Raw genomic sequence first — 14059 nt, 5'->3', positions numbered from 1 at the left:
ATTGTTGCAAATTGGTGTTTGTAGTTTTGCTACGTGTGCCCATGTACCCACACACAAACCTTCCTTCCTTTTCTTTTGCATCTCAAACTTTCCTCGGAGTTCCCTGAATCCACCGTCATTGATTTCATTGAAATCCTTGAATCCGTTCTCAAGTTATCAACAGACAGACAGACAGACAGACAGACAGACAGACAGACAGACAGACAGACAGACAGACAGACAGACAGACAGACAGACAGACAGACAGACAGACAGACAGACAGACATACACGGCTTCTTTTGTGATGTAGATTTTTTTACGAATGCTTGTGAGAGGAATTTTTGAGTTCATGTCCCTCACTTATGGACAGCTCGCGTTTGGACAGCATGCGTCTGGACCCCTCACGCATGGAGAATACAGTGCAGAGAGGAAGAGGGAATTTCTTCCATTTTTGCTTATGCAATATGTAGATTGTATAGTGTTTTGACCAACGGGTTTTAAGAGAAAAATAAAAACTGACTTTCAATAATTTCTTCGCACTATTTTTAAAGGATGAAATATCAATTACATTTTTGTTCGTATCCTTTTCTCACCTGTGTTGCAAGTCGAGTGACCTGCTTTGTGATGCTTTAAAAGGCGGTGTATAATCAGAAGTGTTGTTTGATAGGGCGATTTATATTACTGTTATTTGAATAAATTGGAGATGTTGAAATGTTGGCAATATAATTTTGTTGGCATTTGTGGATACTAACCCAGATGATAATAAACGGGAGCTGGGCAAAATGGGAAACTGAATCCGTTAGACACGTGGCTGCCTACGTTATATCCATGATACTTGGCCCATGTATACTCATTTACAAATTATGTATGTCAAGGTAGCAGTAGCAGTTAACACAATCGCACACTCGTTTCTATGCATGCTTCTTTATACGACTTTACCCCGTCGAGGCTCTGCATTGTTAAATGCTCCGTTTTGCTACCCTCGCCAAAGGAGAGGGTATTTTATTTGGGTCCGTTTGTTTGTTTGTCTGTCTCTCTCTGTCCGCACACAACTTTAGTGTTTTTCTCCACAGCCGCTTTTTGGATTGAGACGATTTTCACCATTGGTGCGACTACTCATGTGGAATGTTTTTATGATGATTATGACGTCATAAGTCACGTGTTGTGGCAGCCATATTGGAAAAAGGGAAAAACTTTGGACCTCCATCTCTGAAACCACACCAAGGAAAAAAATTGAACCTTGGCACATAACAAGTACAGTACTCCTCATGGGGGATGAGTGATTTTGTTTTTTTTTTAATGATGTCATCGGTGCTCTCGTTATGATGTCGTAATTGCATATGTAGAACACCACATCCGATCAGTATGAAAATTTTTGAGGGTCATCTAGGGATAAAATAGTCCACAGAAAAAAAAATTCATGACGTTATCGGTCACGTGATCTGGCAGCCATATTGTTTAAAAAAAAAAAACCTTCAAAAACCTTCTTTGAAGTGGCTGAACAGATCGAGGTGAAACTTTACACACATGACCGCCTGTCCATGAGGATGAAAAAGTTCACACAGATGATGTCATTGGTCACATGGTTTGGTAGCCATATTGGATTTACCATAAAACCTCTAAAAAACTTCTTCTCCAGGACAGCTGGACAGATCGAGGGGAAACTTCACACAAGTCTTCCCCAAGCCATGGTTGTAGAAGTGTGTTAAGGAATAATTGATAGGTCACATGGTTTGGCAGCCACATTGGATTGAAGAAAAATATTTAATCATGTTTTCTCTGGAACCGCTTAATTAAGCGATGTGAAACTTCACATTGATGATCTAGTGGAGATGGGAATACATGCTTTAAATTTCAACTTGATTGGACACATGGCTTGGCAACCATATTGGATTTACCCTCAAACCTATTAAAAAAAAAATACACCACTCAAAAGAAGTCCTGGCAAGGGTCTGCAATGTCTGATTGCTCTTTTTATTGTTTGATATAGTTTTGTTCTGAGCCCCTTTGATTTTTCTCATATTTTCTCTTTTTAATTTTCATCATTTTAGAATTATTTTATTATCGTTTTATTTTTTTTCTGAGTCTGTTTTGTTGTGTTCATTAAGAACTTTTTTTTTGTCTTTTCAAAGGTTTTCTTTTGTGTCTCTTTTTTTGTTTGTTTTTCAAGCACATTTCTTGTAATGTTGATGATAAGAGCTTGCCATGTGACTCGGAATTTTTGTTATTTTCACTACGGTTGCCCAAAAGATGGTTAACAGAGATTCTCATGTTTATTATTATTCTCCTCCTCTTCCCTTTATAAGGGGTGAGGTCCAATGGTACCAAGCTTCTTCTGACCTGCCTTGACCACAATACTCCTCCACTTACTTCTGTCATCAGCCAACACCTCCACATGACTGATATCCCTCCTCACAGAATCCTCCCATCTCAACCGTGATCTACCTCTTTTCTTCCTACCTTACTTCCTCAACCTATCTGTTGTCTTTGCCATTCTCTCTTCCACCATCTGCACCAAGTGTACCACCCATCTCAGCCGGCATTTCACCAATCTCCCCATCAAGCTCATCTGCACACCAATTTCCTCCCTCAGTTTCATCCATCCTCCTTCTATCCACCCTCTGCACTCCCACAATCCTCCTGACACAGTTGTCCTCACAACCTGCAGCCTCTGTTGTCTCTTTGTCAGTGTTACTGTCTCAAGGCCGTAAAAGTAGGCCGGCCTTACACACACCATCAGAACCTTTCCTTTCAATTTCCTTGATATCTTTCTGTCTGTCATTACTCCATCCACCCTCCTTCCATGCATTTGCACCCACCTGATTCCTCCTCAGCACCTCTGCTTTGGACTTACCACCCCTGGTCACTGTTCCCCCAGATACGCAAACCTATTTTCCTGTCTGATTTCCTTCCCCTCGAACTTAATATTCATTTATTTACTCTGCCTCCCAACCCACATCACCTCAGTCTTCTCCAGATTGTTCTTCAGCCCATGCTTCCCAAATGCCTCCTTCCACGCCCCCAGTATTTCCTGCATCTCCCGCCCACTCTCCACCACAACAGCCAGATCATCCACAGGCAACATCCTCCCCATACTACACCTTCCTTCTTACCAGCTCCATCACCATGATAAACATTTGTGGGCTGAGATGGCTTTCCTTTCTTCAACTGATGTTCACGCTGAATTCCTCAGATATCCAAGGACCAACCAAAGCTTTCCTTCGTTCCCTTGTACATCCCTAACACCAACCTAACTTCTGCTTCCGGTGCTCCCAACCATCTTGGTGTCACCATCACCATCTCTCTTGGGTAGTGTCGTAGGCCTTCTCCAGGTCCACAAATCCTACTGCCATTTCACCTTGCACCTCCAACCTCTCTTCTCTTCCAGATATCTCAGGGCGAACATCCCATCTGTCATCCTCCTACCCTTTCTCAACCTTAACTGCTGCTCTTCTCTGATCTCCATCTCCACACTTTTCCTTATCCTCCCATCCAGAATCTTCTTCAGCACCTTCATGAGATGACTAAGGAGCGTAATGCCCTTGTACTTCACCGGATCTTGAACATCTCCCTTCCCCTTCCATATTGCCGCAATTACCCTGTCCTCCAATCCTCCAGAATTCAAACCTCTCTCGTACATACATTCAACAGCCTCTTGGTCCAACTGACTCTGACTTCTCCCACAGGAATTATCATCTCTGTGCACACCCCATCAATGCTTGGTGCTCTTCCCTTTTTCATCTTCTTCAATGCCATCCACACTTCCTCTTCCATGATCTCCACCAACTCCACATTCCCCTCTCCATAACACGGTAGCTCCAGCTCGCCGTTGCTTCCTTCCCGGTTCAACTGCACTTTGAAATATCCTTCACACACCTTCAATACTGCCCCTCTGTCACTAGCCTCCCGCCACCATCCTTAATCACCTCTCCCCCCACCCCCCCCCATGCCCTTACTATCCTCATCCCTGTCACGAGCCAATTTATAGATCATCTTCCTCCTACCATCCCCTTCTGACTTGTTGTACTGCACCTCTTCCATATCATTCCTCGCCTTAGCTACAGCTCTCATTGTTGCTTTCTTCTTCTGCCCAAACAGTGTAGCAACCCAGCTTCCAGCTGCCTCCCCCTCCCCTTCATCTTCTTTATCCTCTTCCAAATAACCTCTTCACCAACTGCCTTTGCTACCTCCTCCGTCCACCATACCTGGTTTCTATCCCTTGACGATGCACCCTTTCCTGACATCCTTCCACATAAGACTTCTGCAATTCCCCTGGACTCCTCTCCATATGACTTCTACTCTAACTTCAAACCTTCTACTTCTTCGCTAAGTTTATACCTGGCCCTCATTCTCTCCTTGTACTCTACGATGACGTTTCCCTTGCACTTCCCCCACCTAATAATCTTCCGACCCCTGCTCTTAACCTCCCTTCTTTTCTTCATCCGTACCACAAACACCACAGGCTTGTGCTGGGTAGTAGCATGCTCTCCCGCCACTCCTTACAATTCTTAACCCCCTACAACTGTTGCTTCCTTACTACCACCAAATTCAGTTCTGTTCTATGTTGTCCACTCGTATAGGTAATATTGTGGCTTTCTCGCTTTTGAAAGGATGAACCAGCTATGGCCATTCCATTCTTTGCCATCAACTCCACCAGCTCTTGACTCTTCTATTCCTTGTTCCCCAACCAAATTTACCAAAACATTCCTCTTTGCCTGGTCCTCTACTCCCATGTGTGGGTTAAAGTTCCCTGCAATGTGCAGCATCACCTCCAGCTCAACCATTCCCATCATCCTCTCCAGTGTGTCCCTGAATTCCCACTTCTCCACCCCAGTCCTTCCTGTTTATGGCCCATATACCGACATAACACACCATTCGCCTTAATCACCAACCATGCCATAACTATCCGTCCCTTCAATCTTTCCACTCTGACCATCTGCTTGCTGATCCCTTCTGATACCATTAATCCCACACCATTACTCCTTCCAACCCCACCTGCGTGAAGCAGCTTGTATCCTCCTATCAGCCTCTTCATCCTGTCTCCTTTCCATCTGGTCTCCTGCACACACAACACTTCCAAACTCCTCTGCATCTCTACCACTTCGACTCCTCTTCCATCATCAAAATAATTTCACATCGTACAGTATTGAGCCTAAACCTGACAAATTTTGTTTACATGCAGCAAAATTACGCCACATTGGGGAAAATGTTTTGACAGTAACCTGAAAATGAAAAAAAATATTATCGAAAACTATTTCTGCTTGAACTCTTGGCTTGCTCAACAGTTCATTTTCCAATATGACGGAATAATTACTTTTATCTAAGAAATAAAGTTTTTATGAAAAGTGAAGTACAACCAATCAACATGGCTAGTTTGTTGGGTATTTTTCAAACGATGACCTACTTTTGCTTTGTTTTTAACTGTTATTAATGTTTGCACCATCCTTTGTTTAAATATTTGACTGGGGGTTAATATTTTTACCAGGAACCTTTGATTCAGAAGGAGGCTATTGTGCCCATCAACGGCTGCATTATGATTGTCGACCGATTGTTCTTTGTCCGTGCTCTATCATTTTTAATTGCTGAGCATCAAGCAGCACGTACCATTTTTGAAGTCTTTGATTCGACCTGGCCGATGTTCAAACCGCCAACCTCCCATACTCACAGTATCCACTCTAACCATTACGTCACTGATTCTGAGGCAACCATGTCTGGAAGACACGGCTGTGGATCCCTCAAGACCACTCCTGACGCAGGGATACTGTTGGGGAATCTTAAGGAGAGTCTTTTGGAGGTAGTCAGTCTACTCCCTCAGGAGCTCCACACAAGTGGGTCCCCTTGGATTCTTACCCTCCCCAGGGAATGTGGGCCCCCTCTTGGTCGGCGAGCTGCTACTGCTGCCACCCAAATGGGATCCATGCTCCTGCTTTCCCAGCTTGCTGGTGGAGGGTAAGCCTTTGCTCCTTTGACCACACTTGAACCTTCTTCCATGGGCTTTGTCCAATTACCCGGTATGGTAAAGCAGGTGTGTCGAACCCTGAAAGTGCATACGCTCTGCTGAAGCCTGTTGGATCCTAGTGAGCATACTTAGAAGTGGGGACCTCCACCTTGGTACCCAGTGTTCTGGGCGCCAGGGTTTTGGGTGCCATCCCTTAGTCTTCAAGAGGCAGTGAGGTTGTTGGGGGGGGAGGTGGGTGTGGGACGATGGCATAAATACCACATCCGAGCTGCTGTTGTGGGGTTTTTTTTGTACTACATTGGATTATCAGGAACATGGACAAAGGAAGAAGGAAAGGTGGGGGGTAGGGGTAGAACTATGGTAATGGGTAGTACTATACATTGTGTGGGGGTCGTGGTAGTTGCTGGACAATAGTTTAATCGACTTTGCTTTTGTAGTCACACTGTGCTGATCTCTCTTGCATTGCCTTGTATCTGGCAGAGTGATGCTGAGCGCAAGCCTCCCATCCGGAGCACTGAAAAGAGCCCATCCAAGCTTCGGGCACCACGTAAAGCTGACCTGCGAGCTCGCTATTGGGCTTATTTGTTTGAGAATCTGCGCAGAGCTGTGGACGAAATATATATGACCTGTGAGACTGATGAAAGTGTTGTCGAATGCAAGGTAGGTAAAATCCTTTGTCACATGATACATTCCATGGTTAATGACTTGCTTTACTTTTTCAATGTGATGTATATTTAACCATATGAAGTTTTGAACATTTTCTTTTTTTTTTCCTTTCACCTCTAATTAATTTTAGCATTTGTACACTTTTCCCATTTTCTTTTTGTCATAATTGATCTTTTTCATAAGAATACCGAGACTTGTGGAGCAGGTGAAGATGAAAGGTTTGGAGATTAATTTCCTGACAAACTATGGGAATAGGAATGAATAACATGGGACTTGCATTTTGATGAAGGAAAGTTGGCATGATGGTGAATCGGTAGACTTATCGGAAACGTAAGGATAAATTTGGCATAAATAGAAAATGTCACAAGTAGAAGCAGTGATTTTCCACGATTGTGGAAAATGGACAGAATTCACAGAATTTGTGACTTGAAGCAGAAAAATGAATCTGACAGGAGGGGTAAAAACGAATGTAGTAAATTGCAGATAGAAGTGAAGATTTGGTCAAATTACAAGTATAATATCCAGTATGAGTATATTGTGTCATTCTGTGATTTAGATGTTCAATATTTTTTTTCCTTTAATCCAATATGCCTGACATACCATGTGACCTATGATGTCAGAGTTATCAATAAAATATTCTCCATGGGGAGTCCCTCCTATGTTTATAGCTTTACATCGATCGGACAAGGGTCTGCAGAGACAAATTTTTAAACTGAAAATATTTTGATGCTGACATGCACACGCACACGCACGTGGATACTTTGAGACCTCTTTGGTCTTCGTTTCATCTCCTGAAACCCACCCACATGTGAATATGGCAGCCAACAACAGCAACTTACACGCACGCGCGCGCGCACACACACACACAGACACACACACACAGACACACAGACACACAGACACACAGACACAGACACAGACACAGACACAGACACAGACACAGACACACACACACACACACACACACACATACACACATACACACATACACACATACACACATACACACACACATACACACATACACACACACACACACATACACACACACACACACACACACACACACACACACACACACATACACACATACACACATACACACATACACGCGCGCGAGTGTGGCTACTTTGAGACCTGGGAAGGCTCTATTACACCTTCTGAAACCCACATATGGAGATAACCGACAGACACAAGTGCACAGAGCGATGACTGTAGGATTAGCAGAGTACGTGAAAAGTTCAACAGACTACCGAATACAATTTGTATACAAACATGAACACAACAAACCAGAAAAGGTATCTCATTCACCTTGCAAAAAAAACTTTCATAAATGGGTGCAAATAGAAGATGTCACATACAAACTGAAATGGCAGCAAATACAGCCCTAACAATTGCAAAAAAGACAAAATACCAGCAGCTATATACTGTAGTGACAACTGGGATGAAGACAAAAGAGCAGGGAAAAAAACAATTAAACAATATATAAAAATATAAAAAAACTTGGACAGATTGGGGAAAGACAATGAAGGATCATTGGAATGGTTAAGATCCCATCCAGCGTGAACATAGTCAACAAAGCACTGTAACCGGACTTCGTACGTAGATACGAAAAGAAAAAGGTTTCGGTACCATTGCTAATTGAGGTTTCAGTACCCATTGATTTTGGTCTAAATAATGTGGAAATCAAGAAAATGACCAAATATCAAGAATCAAGTGAAAATATCTTGGAAGCTGAAGAGCGCTGAAACTGTACCAGTCATAATTGGAGCAATGGGAATGATAAAGAACCTGACAAAGCCATCCCTGGAAACATTACCACAAAGAAATTAAAGTTGGAGGCTGTCTGGGGCTCAGTGATGACCCTGAAGATGGCTCTAGGAACAAGGACAACTTCACAACTTACCCCATAAATCACGATCCTTCACCAAAGCTATGGTGGATGCTTTGAGTCCTGTGAGGACTCCGCCCCACCTACTGAAACCCAAATTATTGAGGTAACGAACAACGACAGACACGGGCGTTGCAATAGGCACGCAACCCCTTTGGGGTAAGAATAATAAACGGACGAACCAAGCGGTCGACAGACACAAGTCCGGATGAGCGGGCATGCAAAGTTATGTACAGAGGAAATAAAAAAAACACAAAACAACCATAGTCAAACTCAACTATAATGCCAAAATTAAATACCAGGAGTCGCACAACAATGGGAAACGAGCGAGGGCTTGAGAAAGGTTTGAGCTGATTTTTGGTCTGGTATGGCCAGTGAATGCTGGTGCGGCACAGGGGCTGGAGGATGGCGATTTAAGATAGGGATGCTGCCTATTGAAAGGTACGGCTCAAATCCAACTATCACACTGGGTCTCAAACTCCAAAACAAAACTGGTGCGTTCCACATGGTCATGGCCCTCGGAAACCTTTGCACCGCCCTCATGAATGATGGATCCCTATCATTGGCTGCCCATCCTCTGGGCATTTCACCTTCATCCCGCCCAATGGGGTAGCTCTAATAAAAAGTCTTGCGTCCCCTCTCCAAAGCTTCGCAGCTGACCTTGCTACCATGTCCCAAGGTGCGCCGGCCAAACAGTCCGTGCTGTTTTGACCTAAAGCACAACACGCTTTCCAGTTGTGCTTTTTTGCCCAAGAACTCACCTGGCCTTGCTAAAAGGCAGGGAGGTTTTACCCAACAAACTTGCACTATACTGTCTTGAAGTTAACACTTCTGCCTCCTCAGTGCGTGTTTTACAATAAGACTTAGTTCTGTACAAATGGCTGTTACAAGAGGAATCTATGCTCAATGTGCATATGGACTATACTATTATTCTTACACAATCTAGCTATGGACCTCTTCTCCCCACCCCCCCCACCCCGTTCCACATAACAATGTTATAACATTATATTTCCTTTTGAGAGGTCATCAAGCATGCTGTCTTGTGGACATTTGTGTTGGGGAATAATTGATCCCGCGATAGAGTGCATATTTGGGTCACTACCATTGCCACACAGAGCCTGTTAAGAGATTTCAAAATGAATTGTGTGTGTGTGCTAAGTATAAACAGGATAAGGATTTTAAAGTGCTGTAATTTCATTTTCCAAAACTCGAAAAGGAAGGTAATTTATTATTCACTGCAGGACTTTCCTCAAAAAAGGGGGAAAAAATTCCAAACCCTGAATTTTGTATTTAGTTTTTTTTAACCTTGGAACCAAAGTGAATCAGTTTGCAATCAAATCATAAATATTAGCCAAGTAGCAAATTTCACTGGTGGTGGCTAGCACAATGTTTTCTTGGCTGTTAAATCTTGAAACGAGGGCTGGAGGTTGAGGGAGTTTTGGGGCAGGCCTATAATTTCAAAAAGGAATTGTATATTTTCGGTCGTTCACCAACACGCTTTCCTCATTTCGATCGTTCATTTTTCTTATTTGCAACTTGGGTGTTTTTAATGCTGGACTAAAGCCAGGCAGCGAACCTAAGCTGGTGAAAACGCTCTACACACGTCCGCTAATCCTCACCCAGACTATCATTAACAGCTGATGAACAGAAGTTCCGTTTTAATTGACAGATGTGCCACGGCTTCCTGTATGTTTCAGTTATCACCTTTAGTTCCACTCGAGCTTTTGTGCGAGATCGTTGTGCAATGTCTTCTTGTGAGGCCAATAGCTTTGAATTTTGGCTCTAATTACAGCACGTGTGATTAGAAGAGAACAACACGCACAAATGAAGGAATAGCTAAAGAGAAGGGAAAATGTACTTGTAGCGAAATATATTCGCAATTGCACATGAGATGACCTTGAAAACTTCATTCAATGTGATGGCCTGTTTAGCGCTACATCTCGACTGTTGGCTCGTGATAAAAGGAACTCTGGTTCAAAGCCCATGTGCTATATGAATCGGTTTGTCCATAGTGTAATGATATCCTTGTAATTCATGTAAAAGTACACTGATGTGGACTGTCCTTGGCCTGCACATAAATTGTGTGCAAGTTCCACTATGAGCCTTAGATCACTGTAAAAATAAATAAAAGGAAAACTGCAGGTGAATATGCCTCTTCAAATGTTTAATTTACCGTTTGAGAAGTGTGCAACGTTCATCGAGAAATGTGATGCACATTAGGAGATTCGACTCCACATCTACATATAAAAGGAGCTGTCCTTGCATGTGAGTTCCAGACCACTCTCTACCTTTTGACTCCTTGACACCCTGAAGACTCTTTCAGACCCTCAGACCATTTATAACCTTAAGACCTGAAAGACACCCAAGATCCATCCATCCATACATCCATTGGGACCATACTCTGTGCACAGCGTTGGTGCTACCTCAGCAGTTTCCTTGGCTATTGGGCACAATCCTGGACGGGTCGCCACTCCGACACAGGATACCAGCAAGTTGGCACTCATTTTGCCGACCTCGGAAGGATGACAGGCAGAGTCAACCCCACCTGTTATTAATTCAACATCTGAGTGGAATTTGAACTCAGGATCCTCGGATCCCAAGCCCACCACCCGAACCATTAAGCCAACCCCAGGTATAACCCAAGATCCTTAAGACCTCTCAAGACCCCCTTAGACCTTGAAGATCCCTTACACCCCTTTAGACCTTTTATACCATTTTAGACCTCTCGAACCTGGAGACGTCACAGACCCTTTAGACCTTTACACCCCTCAAGTCACTTGACTCCCTTTAAACCCCTAAGACCTCAACACTATTTATATCCCTTCCACCTTTCAGACATGTTAGACAGCTTGGACCCTTGACCATGTTGAGGTTTAGACCACTTAGACCTTTAAGACCCTTTTACATGCTTGAGAGATTAGACCCTTTCAACCCCTTATACCCCAATTACTATTGCAATGTACCCTTCAAACCTTTAGACCATCTCAAACTTTTTAGGCACACACCATGCAAACCTCTATGGCCTTCTTGCAAAACAAAGACTCTACTTTATTTTTGTCAGCAAGTAGTGTGCAAACTCAACACACCCAGAAGTTGAGTACTCTGCTGGTGCAGCTAAAAAGAACAGCTTGGTTTTTATTTATTCATTTATTCTGACATGTTCTGTTTCATTACTGTTGGCTCTCCACTCAAAACTGATGAAAATCTGACTGACGAAAAATTGTACTCTACCAAACAGAACTGCAGCTTCATCAGTCATTCGTAAAACTGGCAGCGTTATCTTCACACTTGTCAATGATAACTGACTCATTCTTTCAGTTCGGAATGATCTGCATGAGGCTTTGGAGTTCAGAGGCTTTGGAGCATGAGGCTTTGGAGTTCAGAGCTGGCTGTCCATTGCACCCACTTCATGTTGATGAATTAGGATGACTATTCTTGTACCATCTTGATCAATCGATCAATTTTCGATTACATGACCTTTCTCTGCAAGTCCGATCTGTTCAGTTTTAATCTGTGGTCTGTTTGGGCCTAATTGTTTTTCCCTTGGATTTTTTTTAACTGCAAATCAACTCTGACAAAGATCTCACAAACAACTTGACTCCAGTATTAATTATTACTTCCAACACCGAAGGTGAAAGAGATTATGTTTTCACCCCTGTTTGTCTGTCTGTGTCTATCTTTGTGTGCAGGATATCTCAAAAAGATGTGGATGGATCCGGATGAAATTTTGTGGACAGGTTGAGTGTGTGACGAGGACGAACTGATTTGGTGTTGAAGATCCGGATCCAAATCCAACTACTATAATTTTTTAAGTGATTCTTCACCATTGAGAGATCTGGCCAAAAACGATATATAGCACGATATCTCAAAAAGTTGTGGACAGGATGGGTGTGTGACCATGACAAATTGATTAGATTTTGGTGAAGATCTGAATCCGGATTTGGATACGAGAATTGTTTAATTCTGTAAGTGATTTTTCACCATTGAGAGATAGGGCCAAAAACGATATGTAGAATGATATTTCAAAAATGTATTGGGCCCGATATGTTATTGTGGATCAGGCGTTACGTGGTGGAGGTATGCGCTCTTCCGAGTGCCCTTCTATTTATTTTTGATTACTGCAGTTTGTGTAAAATTCACAAAAAAATAATTACGACACAGGAAGAAAACGAATAAGCGGTACAGTATTATCATTGAAAACGAGCACCTGAATATTTATCTGTATCTCTGGGATTGTTATATGATCAATCACAACGAAATAGGTATGCCTTCTGTACAAAAACCACTCTTGATGTTGCATGTTTAGTTTTTCTTTTTTTCTCTCTTTATATGACAGGCCTGTGAAAGAATAAGGTGACAGAGGGTGTAAACTGGCAGTATTCCAAGATGGTGGGGCAACAGTTGGATGCAAAGCAAGGGAACGAGTTACAGGAAAAAGGAAAGAAAGGAACCAGGCGTAAACACGGTATCCTTCGGCAGGATTGATTGGGGGTAAAGAGAGTATTGAAATATAAGGGTATGTTCTTTTGAACATATGAGTCCCCTAGGACCACCAGGTGGCGCCATGAATAGATACACAGCGGTAGGTGCTGCCGCAAGGCGAGTAGATGTTTAGCAGCGTCATCATGGTTGGCGTCTCACAATATAATATATTAGCGCGATTAAAAATACCGTTTTTTCCTCGCATCTTCATGTCTGTCAAAAAACCAGTGTCAAGGTGCACAACTACAGCTCATAACCTATCCATTGATGTGTTTTTCGCTCCCCCCCTGCTTTCCCGTTTTCATGCCACTTTCCACACAAAATTCATCAATCAATTATATACAGAGTCCTGGGGACTCAATAAGGATGAGGGATGGCGAGATATTATAAAATACACGATAGTGATGGATTTTCTTTGAGAGAACAGATGGCAGTGAATTTTTTAAATATTTGCCGAAGTTTCTGGTATGCTGTATTTGTGGATGTCATGAGCACATATAACTAGATGAGCTGGTCATCCTATCAAATCTTTGTTCTTTTTTTAAAAACTAGAACAGCACTCGGTTGATTGAGCACGTACCTCCGCCAGGCTGAACAGTTTACATTTTATATCCCACTGATAGGCCAGATCTGCATCCTGACCGAAAGCAAAATCGAATTGGCTTGTTCTCATCACCTAACCACCTCATTCACCAAGTTTTGTTGTCATCCATCAATGACTTTTTGAGATATTGTGCTAGATATCATTTTTGGCCCTATCTCTCAATAATGAAGAATCATTAACAAAAAAAAATGCCTACAATGGTACTCATAGAGCACGCTCTCTCCTCACACACGCATTCCTAACAAAACATTCCCCATCCAAAACCTCCATATTTTCTATCCCCATTACCACCACAAACCCACCTCCTTCAAAATCCATGCTTTCCTTCCTGAAAGTCCCTGTAATGTCCATCTTGTATTCCCCATCCTCCCTGCCCCATCCCTCTCCCTTCCACAGATCTAATGTCTCTGTTCCCCACTGTTTTGTCCTTCCCACTCCCACCCCTCTTGTCTCATGCCCCCCCCTTGCTGTGTGTTG

General features: G+C 42.8%; 1 protein-coding gene across 11 annotated transcripts in view; it reads left to right on the top strand.

Annotated features, from left to right (window-relative positions):
- SCAPER (S-phase cyclin A associated protein in the ER) overlaps positions 1–14059 on the top strand; it is a 631592-nt gene that overhangs the window by 158651 nt on the left and 458882 nt on the right. For all 11 annotated transcript variants that reach the window (XM_085896259.1, XM_085896255.1, XM_085896256.1 and 8 more), the window contains one exon: positions 6420–6599. In XM_085896259.1, the coding sequence (XP_085752385.1) occupies positions 6420–6599 (180 nt within the window). The remainder of the gene's footprint in view (positions 1–6419; positions 6600–14059) is intronic.

This window comes from Eptatretus burgeri, chromosome 9 (genome assembly GCF_056783735.1).
Source record: "Eptatretus burgeri isolate ZD-2024b chromosome 9, Ebu_testis_v1, whole genome shotgun sequence".
In the NCBI taxonomy this organism is placed as follows: Eukaryota; Metazoa; Chordata; class Myxini; order Myxiniformes; family Myxinidae; genus Eptatretus; species Eptatretus burgeri.
The sequence above is the reverse complement of the archived record's forward strand: the minus strand, read 5'-3'. Positions and strand labels throughout refer to the sequence as shown.